Genomic DNA, 12,780 nt, shown 5'->3' on the forward strand with positions numbered 1-12,780 from the left:
TCATAGGATTAGCCTACCTCTAATCCCTATCACAAGACTTCCTCCAGCTACGACAAGACACACAGGAACTACAAAATATGCTCGGGGGCTGCTCTACTTCACAAACTACCATGTTCATGACCACGAAGGTTTCAACAGAATGTCCAATGGATGAAAACAAGCACTCTGGATAGTATTTATAGATCAAAGGCGCGGCGCACATGGACTAGGAGTACCAACGAAATAAGCCTAACAAAGGACACAGTGAAAAGACAGGACTCAATAATGGAAGACTCAGGCGAGAGGGAACAGTACTCGAAGACGAGCATATTCGGAAGAATATACCAGCACAGTACAACCCATGAACAAAAGGCATTTACACTCAACCACCACCATACAACTACATCTGACAACAGCAGACTATCAAAGAATACGCCAAGACCTCGCATCCGAGTTCTTCCTGAACAAAACAACACACATATACGCTCGGAGGCTGCATGCTGCGAAACTACTCGGATGATGGTTTAATCCAAGACTAAAGGACTGCTTCGGAAATATGCCACAAAATTACTTGGATGATGACATAATCCAAGTCTCGGGGACTACTTTAGAACACAAATTTTCAAACAACATAAAGATTCAAGACCCTGCAACTTTTTATTCCAAATAGCAAGAGGCTCGGGGGCTACACTCAGTGAGTGCACTTTTTCTTCAAAAAAACGCACGTCACCAAAAGACTTCCTCAACGCAGACCACTTCAAGACATTACGACAAAAAGAACCTAGAACGAGCCATATTCGAGTTCTTTTTGATAAAACTTCAACGAACAATCAGAGCAACTTCAAGACAAGATCCTCTAGCTCCTTGTTCCAAATAGCAAGAGGCTCAGGGGATACAACCAGATGGATGTACTTTTTCTTCAAAAAGCACTCACCACTCGAAGATCCCAAGAAGCGCTACAAGGTTTCACTCCAGAAAGCACTCAGATGACGTTAGTTCCTACTCAACAAGACCTGAAGGAGCAAAATGAGACTTTCAGAGCTCAACCATGAAGTGCTCAGAGGCTTGTCGATGCGGGACCCACAGGATACCCCACAAGGGAGAGAGAAGATCTAGTCCAACTAGGATTCTTCCCATGTGATCTTAGTAGTAGTACTATTCAGTAATCCTACTAGGATCTCTTATTGTAAACCGACTAGGACTCTAGCCTCCTGACTATATAAAGGAGGGCAGGGCTCCTGGGGAAGGAGACAATAGAACAATAATTGTACGACACTTCTTAATCAATCCAACATAGAGGATAACGCCGGCTAGACGTAGGGTTGTTACTCGATCAACGATCGAGGGTCTGAACCAAGATAAGTCGTTTGTCTCTTGCGTTCACCATCGAGTTCTGCATATGCTGAAGCCCGAACATACTACCTCGAGTACCCCCGTGGTAGGCTATCGGTGGTAAAACATCGACAGCGGTGTACCCCTAAATGGCTTTAGGACGTCGACATGGAAGACGTCGTGGATGCGTGCGCCCTCAGGAAGCTGAAGATGATAGGCCACCTCGCCGATGTGGCCGGTCACCTAGAACAGGCCGGCGTACTTGGGCGCCAGCTTGCCCCGGCCGCCAGGTACCAGATTCTTCGTGTGGCAGTGGAGCATCCGAAGGAGTACCCAATCGCCGACGGTGAACTCAAGCTCGCGGTGGTTGGCGTCGTAGAACCTGCGGGCGTGCTCTTGAGCTTGGAGAAGATGAGCACGCACCTCCTCAAGGAACACCGCCTCCGTGCGCGCCTGCCCTGGGCCGTAGGGCAGCAAGTCTAGGGGCGGCTGACCATACACCACCTAGAACAGGGAGGTCTGGAGCGCCGTGTGGTAGGCTGAGTTGTAGGAAAACTCGGCCCATGGGAGCCAATCCAGCCAGTCACATGAGCGATCACCTGTCAGACATCAAAGATACATGGTAATGGTCTTATTGATAGCTTTGGACTGCCCATCTATCTACGGGTGGAACGTAGAACTCATGCGGAGCTTAACGCCGGCGTGACAGAAGAGGTCGCACCACACATGACCCGTGAACACCAGATCACGGTCGCTGATGATGGACTCTGGAAAGCCGTGTAGCCGAATGATGTCCTAGAAGAAGGCACGGGCCACCAACGAGGCAGTGTACGGGTGGCCGAGTGGAATAAAATGAGCGTACTTCGAGAACCTATCCACCACCATGAGCAGGATGCTCTTGCCATGGACCTTGGGCAGGGCTTCTATGAAGTCGAGGGAGATGTCCGCCCACACACGCGATGGCATCGGCAGGGGCTGCAGTAATCCGGCCGGGTGTAGTGTCTCCGTCTTATTCCGCTGGCACACCGCGCAGGCTCGCACGAAATCGTCGATGACGTGGCGGTCGTGCTCCATGAAGAACTCCGTGCAGAGGCGGAGCAGCGTCTTCTAGATGCCCTCATGGCCCCCTGTGTGGGCGAGCTGGAGTACGTCATCGAGGATCGGCGATGAGCTGGGCATGAAGACGTGCCCCTTGTGCAGCAGCAGCCCTTCGCGGACACACCAGGAGTCACCGTGGTCTCCGGCGGCCACGGCGTCGCGACGCGCGCGCAGGGCGGGGTCGGTGTCCACCTCTCATTGCAAATTGTCGAAGAGCCAGAAGGTCGGCACCGAGACAGCCGAGAAACAGGCCGCGTGTGCCCTGGAAAGGACAGACAGCAGTGGCTCCTCGCTGTCCCGCCTGGAGAGAGCTTCAGCGACGACGTTGGAGCGCCCGGGACGAAACTCCACCCTGAAATCATACCCAAACAGCTTGCTAATCCAATGATGTTGCGGAATTGTAGATAGGCGCTGGTCCAGCATGAATTTGAGGGCATAGTGGTCCATCCTTACGACGAACGCCCGCCCCCAAAGGTATGGCCTCCAATGGTCCACCGCCTAAACAAGCCCGATCAACTCGCGCTCATACGCCGCCGCTTTGAGGTGGCGTGCGGCAAACGGCCGGCTGAAGAAGGCTATGGGCGCGCCATCTTGATGCAGCACGGCTCCGAAGCTCGATCTGGAGGTGTCGTAGTCCACGATGAATGTGGCATCGAAGTCCGGAAGGTGTAGGACTGGTGCGGCGGTGAGGGCAGCCTTGAGGGTGGAGAAGGCGGTGTCAGCCACGTCCGACCATAGGAATGCGTCCTTGCGAAGCAGCTGCGTTAGTGGCGCGGCGATGATCCCATAGTCCTTGATGAACCACCGGTAATACCTGGCCAGCCTGAGGAAGCCACGTAGGCCACGCGCGGCGTGAGGGCGTGGCCAGGACTGCACAGCTGCCACCTTGGCCGTGTCCATAGCCACCCCCTCCCCCATGATGACATGGCCGAGGTAGTGGACCACCGAGGTGGCGAACGCGCACTTGGACCGTTTGAGGTGGAGCCGGTGCGCGCGGAGGACGTCGAGGACCACGCGCAGGTGTCGGAGATGCTCCATCCAGGAGGAGCTATAGATCAGGATGTCGTCGAAGAAGACGAGGACGCAGCGGCGGAGAAACGGCTTGAGGACGTAGTTCATCAGCGCCTGGAACATCGACGGTGCATTGGACAAGCCGAAAGGCATCACCAGGAACTCAAAGTGTCTATGGTGTGTCCGGAACACCGTCTTGTGGACATCTGCAGCAGCAACCCGCACCTGATGATAGCCGGAGCGCAAATCCAGCTTAGTAAAGAACTTGGCGCTGTGGAGTTCATCGAGTAGCTCCTCGACGACTAGGATTGGAAACCTGTCTTTCACCGTGACCGCATTGAAGGCCCGATAATCGACACAGAAGCGCCACGAGCCGTCCTGCTTCTTCACCAACAGCATGGGCGCGGAGAAGGGTAAGGTGCTGGCCTGGATGATCCCTTGCCGGAGCATCGCCTCGCATTGTAGCTCGAGCTCGTCTTTTTGGAGTTGGGGGTAGCGGTATGGCCGGACCGCCACTGGCTCGGTGTTGGGCTTCAGATGGATGTGGTGGTCGCACGCCCGGGCCGGTGGAAGCCCCTCGGGTTCGGCGAACACGTCCTGGTAGGCGTCCAGCAGCAGGTCGAGGAGGGCGTGCTCGGAGCCCTTGTCGATGCAGAGGTCTGTGGTGAACAGGGTTGTCGGGGACGTCGCGGCCGGCGCGTCGACACCGGTCCACACCACCCGGCGACCACGGAAGGAGAGCACCATGCATAGTGTGGCGAAGTCCTAGAGGATGGGCCCCAATGACCTCAACCACGTGAGGCCGAGAACCATGTCGTACAGCGCCAAGGGGATGGAGAAACAGTCCACCGTGAACTGCTCGGTGTCGATCCGCAGCTGAACGCCGCGCGCGAGGCCCTGGCAGTCAACGCGGTCACCATTTGCGACGATGACGTGGGCGCCCGCGCTGTCTGAGAACTGAAGGTCGGCGCTGCGTGCTGCCTCAGGGTTGATGAAGTTGTGTGTCGACCCCGAGTCCAAGAGTGTCGTGAGCTCGTGGGTGCCAATCTTGATGCGCAGCTGCATGGTGTCGCGCGCTCGAATTCCCGTCGCCGCGGACAGAGAGATCATCGGCTTTTTCGGGTCGAATTGGGCCTCTTCAGCCAGGTGCGGCGCGTCGTCGAGGTCCTCCGGCTCCTCCACGATGTAATCGGGAGCCTCCTAGTAGAACAAACGGGCACATTTGTGCCCGTGAGCGAATGGCTCATCGCAATTGTAGCAGAGGCCGAGCTTTCGGCGTTCTGCCATCTCCTCGGGTGTGAGCCGCTTGAATGCCTTGGTGGAGTCGGCCGTGGTTCCCAGCGCGGAAGCTAGCATGGTCGACGGAGCGGCCCCCGGGCGGCGTGCGGCCCGCTGGGGAGCGGGAAGGGCCGGACGCTGTGGCGCGTTGTGACGTTCGAAGGCTCGAGCCAAATACATGGCGTGCTGAAGGTTCTGGGGCTGGTGCAGCTCAACATCCACCCGAATGTAGTCAGGGAGGCCACCTGTGAAGAGCTTAGCGCACTGCAGCGTGGTGAGGTCCCCCGCGTGCACTGCCCTAGCCTGGAACGCCTCCATGTATGCATCCATGTTGGCGCCGAACGGTAGCCTGGCTAGGTCGGCCAGGTGGTTGGTGTTGAGGGCAGGGCCGAAGCGCTGTAGGTAGTATTGACGGAAATCCGGCCACGTTGGGCGGCCGATGTCAGTCTCCAGTACAAGGTACCACTGCTGGGCAACTCCCTTCAGGTGATATGAGGCCATCCACACCTTGTCGACCTCCCGAGTGAGCTGTCCGTGGAAGAACTGCTCGCATTTGTTGAGCCACCCCAGAGGATCATCGCGGCCATCGTACGTGTCGACGGTGATCTTGTGGTACTTCGGCACCATGGCAGACTCCCCTTCCGATGGCGGCGGGGGGTACAGTTGTGATGGGGCCATGTGAGCGGAGGCCGGGAGCGGCATAGGAGCCATGGGCCCGAACCCTGGAATTGGCGACGGGGAGTGCGGAAACCTGATCTGAGTGATCGGCACCCCCCCCCCCGGGGCGGTGGCGTTGATGCCTGGTGGTAACCCGGTGGGGCCGCGGCCGGTTGCTGGGGATGTGGTGGCGCCGGAAGGGACAGCGGCATGGACGGTGCCACCGGTGCCGAGGCGGAGGAGTCCGCAGTGGTGGCCGCGATCTCCGTGATCACCGGTGAGGAGGACGCTGGCAGGCGAGGGACGCCCCCAAACCCTGGCAAGCCGAAGTGAGGGAACGCCGGTCTGCCGTCGAGGGCCGAAAGACGCGCTCCCTGATCCGCCAGGTGGTTGTTCATGGCGGTCATCTAAAGTTGCATGCTGGCCAACATCTCAGCGATCGAGGCCAGGGTGGGCGGCGACGCGGGCGGCGTCGTGTTCACCAGGGGCAGCGACACGCCCGCCGTGGGGCTGGTGGTGGATGCGGGTGGGATCGACGGCGATGGAACAGTGGTGGAAGCGGTGGAATCCATGGGCAGCGATGGAGCTGATACCAGGTTGGTATGGCGCCTAGTCTTGCTACGTAATGCGTATGGAGGAGAGTGGAGGGGCTGACTCTGGTGCTGGCGGTGGCGAGGCGCTGTGGCGGCGCTGGAGGAAGCGAGGGGGGTAGAGAGAGATAGGGTTAGGGTGCCGGCGCCCAAGGGTGTCAAGATGACACAATCCCAGGCTAATCTTATTAAGTTGCAACGTTTGACTCTTATACAATCTGACCCAACAACCTGACGCTAAAATGAAGGAAACTTGTAACCAAATCAAATCTAAACAAACTGATAGCTGACCAAGTCTGGAACCTTGGCCCCTGGCCGATGGTGCCCGTGCTCAGGCACGTTGCTCCTTGGCTCGACGTTCATACGTCATGCCGACCATAACATTACCATTCTTGGCGAAACGAATTCCATTTCAACATACTTGATGTAGTCCCTGTTTTGGCTGACAGTGACATCACGGCCATGGTCTGCACAGGAATTGAGGAAGCATCTCCAATTGCCTTTGGCTGGCAATGGAAACGGCATGTCCAGGAGCTTGGGGCTCTCCTCAAGCACGTCACAAAGGATGATGCCACGCCAGAGATCAACCCATCCAACCGTGCCTTTGGGACCTCCAAGAATGATCACCTTGTTTGTCATGTGGTACAGGCCGTATCAGGGATCGGGCAGACCCTGTCCCTCAGTGGCTCCTCCACAGATAGCAGCTGGTAGTTCCAACACCCTTTCCCCCCATCTGGTTTGGAGCGGTATAGTTGCAGGCCAAAGGTGGTCATATCGCCACAACAGATCTTCAGACCGACCACAATGTACTGCTAGCCGTCAGCGCGCGCAGCTCATTACCGCGATCTCGTTGTCTCCCAAGCAAGCGTGCGGCGATTTCGGGATCAGATCCAGCTTCGGATGCTGAGGGTGTGCCCTGTAGACGAAGTAGTCGTTTTCACGATACGATAACTTGCCCATGGTGTTGACGGGGACGCGGAACAGCACGAGATCGGCGTCCGAGCCGGTGGCTTTGGGGCGCAGAGAGGAGTCATCGCGTACCATCGTCTCCAGAGCGGGGCAGTGGACGGAGAAGTAGGACAGGTCTGGCGGCCGCGCGATGCAAAAGGTCACCTCGATGGGATGGCCGGTGCTCGTCTTGGAACTTGCAGTGGAGGCGTTCCTGACGGCGGCGCTGTAGGCACGGACGTCGAGCAGAACGCAGCTGGAGGCATTCCTGTCGGGGCTCGCAGAGGAGCCGCCGGGAGCCATAGCGTCAGATCGATCCATCCAAGATCCAATCGGAGGGATCGATCTCGGCGAGGGATTCCTTCAGCGGATTGGATTTGGGCTTGATTACGCTCGCCGGTCGCCGCAGCCGCAAAGCCGCCGAATATTTGGTCGGTGCGTTGTTGAACGGGGCGACGAACTTGTATCAACGTGTATAAGGATGCACGTGGCCTGTGGTACAGAGCATATCCCCTTTTTTTTTTCTAAAAACGTCTAGTTTAACAACTCCTATGGAAAGGATTAAACAAGACATCTCCGAGAGTTTATAATAATTCACTACTAAAAACATATTCCAAAAGCATATTCTAATTATTCAATGGCATTTTCGTTAATACGATCATCTTCTTCCTCCTGAGGAGAAGCACGTAGATGGTGCCCTTGCTGCCTTGTGCCCGTACCTGAGAACAAGCACGTACAAGTCGCACAGTAGTAGCCACGACGCGCAGCCTTGGGCGCGGCGGCGGCGGCTACACCGGCACGGGCGAGCATAGGGCCGCAACGGGCACAGCAGCACCGGCGCGGGTGTCGACAGAATATCGTCGGCAGTCCTCCGAGGGGTATCCCACGAAGGTAGATTGATCAGCAGGAGAGCGTGAGATCAAGAATAAGAAGGCAACAGAGACACACAAGTTAGACAGGTTTAGGCCGTCAGTATGACGTAATACCCTACTCATGTGGTCTGTTGGTTTGTATTAGCTATCGTATGATATTACGTATGTTTGGAGGGGGTCCCTGCTCGCCTTATATAGTCCAGGGAGCAGGGTTACAAGTCGATTAGATCTGAGAGATAACCAGAAAGTAATAACTGATTACAGGAATCTTGGGATCATACATATCCTAACAGATCTCGTAGTATCTTTGGGATATCTTCTAGATGTCTTGCGGAAGGCGCCGACCAGAGTCGTGCCCCGCAAGGCTTTGTCTTATGGGCTAGGCCGCCCCTGAGGGCGCAACCCATGTGGTCTGTCGTGGATACCGGGGGCCATACCCCAACAGTTAGTCCCCGAGCCTGACAGTAGGTGACGTAGTTACGTGGTGCCAGGGTCAAAAAGTAGAAGACCAGCCGAGCAGGCAGCCAGTCCCCGGGCGTAGCCACGAGATGAGAACAAGCACATTCACCGCAAGGTGAAGTGTGCCCACTTAGTCCCCGAGCCTGTTGGAAGATGAAGAATAAATCTTGTAGCAGGGTCAAAGAAATAGAAGTCTGAAAACTTGCTGACGTCGTCTGACATGCGCATATCAAGACTCTAGACGTGTTGTCTAAGATCAGCACCCTGATCCGAACAGCATGAAGCAGCTTGATAGCACACTGACGAGACATAGCAAAATCCAACCACCAAGGGAGCACCGAGGAGTCCCCGACGTCGCTGGCGATGACCGAGCACCGAGGAGCGAGGAGTCTCCGGCGTTGCCGGCGATGAACGAGCACCGAGGAGCGAGGAGTCCCCGGCGTCACTAGCGATGTCCGAGGACCGAGGAGCGAGGAGTCCCCGGTGTCGCTGGCGATGACCGAACACCGAGGAGCGAGGAGTCCTCGGCGTCACTGGTGATGTCCGAGCACCGAGGAGCGAGGAGTCCCCGGCGTCGCTGGCGATGACCTAGCACCGAGGAGCGAGGAGTCCCCGGCGTCGCTGGCGATGACCGAGCATCGAGGAGTAGGGAGTCCCCGGCATCGCTGGCGATGTCCGAGCACCGAGGAGCGAGGAGTCCCCGGTGTCGCTGGCGATGACCGAGCATCGAGGAGCAGGGAGTCTCCAGCGTCGCTGGTGATGTCCGAGCACCGAGGAGCGAGGAGTCCTCGGCGTCGCTGGCGATGTCCGAGCACTAAGGAGCGAGGAGTCTCCGGCGTCGCTGGCGATGACCGAGCACCGAGGAGCGAGGAGTCCCCGGCGTCGCTGGCGATGCCCGATCACCGAGGAGCGAGGAGTCCCCGGTGTCGCTGGTGATGTCCGAGCACCGAGGAGCGAGGAGTCCCCGGCATCACTGGCGATGACCGAGCACCGAGGAGCGAGGAGTCCCCGACGTAGGAGGCGATGTCTGAGCACCGAGGAGTTCCCGGTGAAGTCGGCAATGTCCAAGCACCGAGGAGCGAGGAGTCCTGTCATCGCTGGCGATGATCGAGCACCGAGGAGCGAGGAGTCCCTGGTGTCGCTGGCGATGACCAAGCACCGAGGAGTGAGGAGTCCCCGGCGTCGCTGGTGATGTCCGAGCATCGAGGAGCGAGGAGTCCCCGGTGTCACTGGCGATGACCGAGCACCGAGGAGTCCCCGGCGTAGGCGGCGATGTCCGAGCACCGAGGAGTCCCCGGCGAAGCTGGCGATGTCCGAGCACTGAGAAGTCCCCGACGAAGCTGGCGAGGTCCGAGCACCAAGGAGCGAGGAGTTCCCAGCATCGCTGGTGATGACCGAGCACCGAGGAGTCCCCGGCGTAGGCGGTGATGTTAGAGCACCGAGGAGTCCCAGGCGAAGTTGGCGAGGTCCGAGCACCGAGGAGACCCCGGCGTAGCTGGCGACGTCCGTGCGGTGAAGTGTGCCCACTTACTCCTCAAGCACGAAGAAACCGAGCACCAAGGAGTCCCCGATGTCGCTGGCGATGAAGCACGAGCGACGAACAGTCTAGTCAACTGGTCGGCAGTGAAGTGAGCATTGAGTAGAAGCAACCGGTGAATAGTTCGATCAACTGGTCGGCGACAAAGTCCATGAACCTAGAGGTCCGACCAGTTGATCGGTGGAGAAGTCCAAGCACCAGGTGGTCCGATCACCTGGATGATGATCCTGTAATACAAATATGTAGAACAGAAAGTACATGATGTAAAAATATATGAACTCCGGAGAAAAAATAGTGTATGTAGCTTGATGATCAGTTGGAGCGAAGATGTATTTAATATAAACCGCCCGAACAGTTAGTGTGTAGCTGAGTCTCTAGCCCTAGCTAGCCCGTTAACCATAACACGGAGCGTGGAGCCCGTGCATGTGTAGGAGGAACAGGCATGACCAAGGAGCCGCTGTCGACCACCCATAACGCAGAGCGCAGAGCCCGTAGCACGTGTAGGGAGGAGCCGGAGACAAGGCCATCTTTGGAGGCATCCGAGCATCAACATGACTATTCGGGGGTTCAAAAAATCGTTTGGAGAGCAAATATAGAGAAAATAGCTCGGAGAAACGTCATGGTGATATACGGAGATTGGAGAATATTTAGAAGACTATTAAAACATGACTTAGCTTTAGACAGAAAGTCTGGTCAGCGATGTATGGTGTTATCTGGTTGGGATTGACAACGAGCACCTGGCGGGCGGTGAGTTGTTGGTGAAAACGACCTCAGAGGTGGTTCCGAGATCGGATCTACTGTCGTGGAGGCTAGTGTAGCCAGCGATGAATCATCGTCGTGGACCGACATTGATCTCCACGATATTGACGATGAGAACACGTTGTTGATTTGAGGTCCATCTGGCTCGCCATGGGATCAAGCGCACACCCCTACCTGGCGCGCCAACTTTTGATAGAATATCGTCGGCAGTCCTCCGAGGGGTATCCTACGAAGGTAGATTGATCAGCAGGGGAGCGTGAGATCAAGAACAAGAAAGCAACAGAGACACACGAGTTAGACAGGTTCAGGCCGTCAGTATGACATAATACCCTACTCTTATGGTCTGTTGGTTTGTATTAGCTATCATATAATATTACGTATGTTTGGAGGGGGTCCCTGCCCGCCTTATATAGTCCGGGGAGCAGGGTTAAAAGTCGGTTAGATCTAAGAGATAACCATAAAGTAATAACTGATCTTGGGATCATACATATCCTAACAGATCTCGTAGTATCTTTGGCATATCTTCCAGATGTCTTGCGAAAGGCACCGACCAGAGTTGTGCCCCACAAGGCTTCGTCTTATGGGCTGGGCCGCCCCTAAGGGCACAGCCCATGTGGTCTGCCATGGATATCGGGGGCCATACCCCCACAGCGGGCGAGCAGAGGGCCGCACGGCCGAGCTGGGAGCTATGACAAGCATGCCGACGAGCAGGATCCGTAGCACCTTGGCGACGAAGAGGTCAGCTGGGCCACCATGGACTCGGTGCACCTAAGCACAAAGCTGTTGCTGTAGTAGCCCAGGGCAGCTCGGGCTTCAAGTGCCACCGCACATTCACGGAGAAGAGAGGTTCTGCTCGCCAAGATGGGCGTCGAGCCCAAGGATGTCGGCAACCTCGTGGTGATCTGCAGCCTGATCAACCCGACGCTGTGCGTGAGGGAGAGAGGAACGTCGGAACTCCCGGTAAACCTGGCGTTCGCACGTAGGATCCGCGCGACCACGTATTTTAGGAGGTGGGATCAGGAGCTGTTGAAGATAAAAAAAATTTAATCTTGTCAAAAATCAAAGGATTGGGAGAGTGTTTTGGGGACTCTTGAAGATGCTCTGAGGCAAACATATTAAGAAATACATAAATTTGATTACATAAAGCATATTTCATGACCTTTATATGACATATACCATGTATATCTTCTGGTATACAGAAACCTAACAAAATTGGTTTTATTTTTTAAATTAGTATTTGTGTGACTTATTATTATACGTTTTCAAAATTAATAAAAACCTAATAAACACTTTTTACATTAGGAACCCAGAACCCTAAACTATTTGTAAATTCATCCAGGTTTTCCTTCTTTTTTTTGGTAGACTAATGGGCCACGTTCTTACATGTGGGCATCACGCGAATCACCACTCAACGGACTCAGTGTGGGCAGTAGGTCTGTCCATTCTACCCGTGGCATGTCCTTCCTACATTGTTGCTCTCGCACGAGGGCGAGTGGGGTGTAGACATGTGGCCACACACGCACGAGGCGAGCGGGGCGCAGACGCGTGGCCACACGTGTATAGGCACGCGCTGATGGGCGAGTGGGGCGAGCGTTGGTAGGTGCCCGCCACCGGCGGCATAGGCTAGAGGTAGAGGCGCGTGCGGGGCGAAGCGGAGCACATGGCAAGCACATCGCAGAGCGTGGCGAGCGCCGCCAGCAGCGCAACTACCGCACCGTGTCGCCTGTGTCCATGGTGAGATGGGCGCTTCTGCGTACGCTAGGACTACACACGACATTAGGTTGTAGGGTGGCCGCTGCCGCTGGCACATGCTGGAGCTAAGGAGTGCGCATGTTGAAGCGAAGCATGGCCAATCGATCTGTGGGTATGGGTCGTTGCGATCGTTCGTTCCACCAGCGAGCAACTCCGCTTCCAATTTATACGGAGTATGTTAAAAGGAAAAGAAAGGAGAAGAAAGACAAATATACATATATTATACGGAATTACATTGATCTTAGATGTTTTCGTATCATAGACGTAGATGCACCGGTGCCTGTGGAACGGGGTGCACATGAAGTACTTGTGGATGAAACCTCCTCTCACTTTTTAGGTGGCAATAGACTAGGGTTACAAAGGGGTGTCGTTTGAATCCCGTATATAGGACTATTCTTTTTTATCGGTATACTAGGTAGCGTGCTCGTGCATTGCTACAGGATAACTAACAATTTATACTAAAAATACACAGATCGCACGATAAGATAACAATACTGTAAAAATTAAA

At 55.6% G+C, this 12,780-nt stretch overlaps 1 protein-coding gene across 1 annotated transcript; it reads right to left on the reverse strand.

Moving 5' to 3' along the window:
- Positions 1–4,185: 4,185 nt before the first annotated feature.
- Positions 4,186–5,753, reverse strand: LOC136530686 (uncharacterized). The gene is made up of 3 exons (XM_066523405.1): positions 5,510–5,753; positions 4,735–5,420; positions 4,186–4,620 (listed from the first exon to the last, which is right to left on the reverse strand). The coding sequence occupies exons 1-3, from the start codon at positions 5,751–5,753 to the stop codon at positions 4,186–4,188; spliced, it is 1,365 nt and encodes a 454-aa protein (XP_066379502.1).
- Positions 5,754–12,780: the final 7,027 nt, after the last annotated feature.

The sequence above is a fragment of the Miscanthus floridulus genome, unplaced genomic scaffold (genome assembly GCF_019320115.1).
Source record: "Miscanthus floridulus cultivar M001 unplaced genomic scaffold, ASM1932011v1 fs_175_2_3, whole genome shotgun sequence".
NCBI classification, from domain to species: domain Eukaryota; kingdom Viridiplantae; phylum Streptophyta; class Magnoliopsida; order Poales; family Poaceae; genus Miscanthus; species Miscanthus floridulus.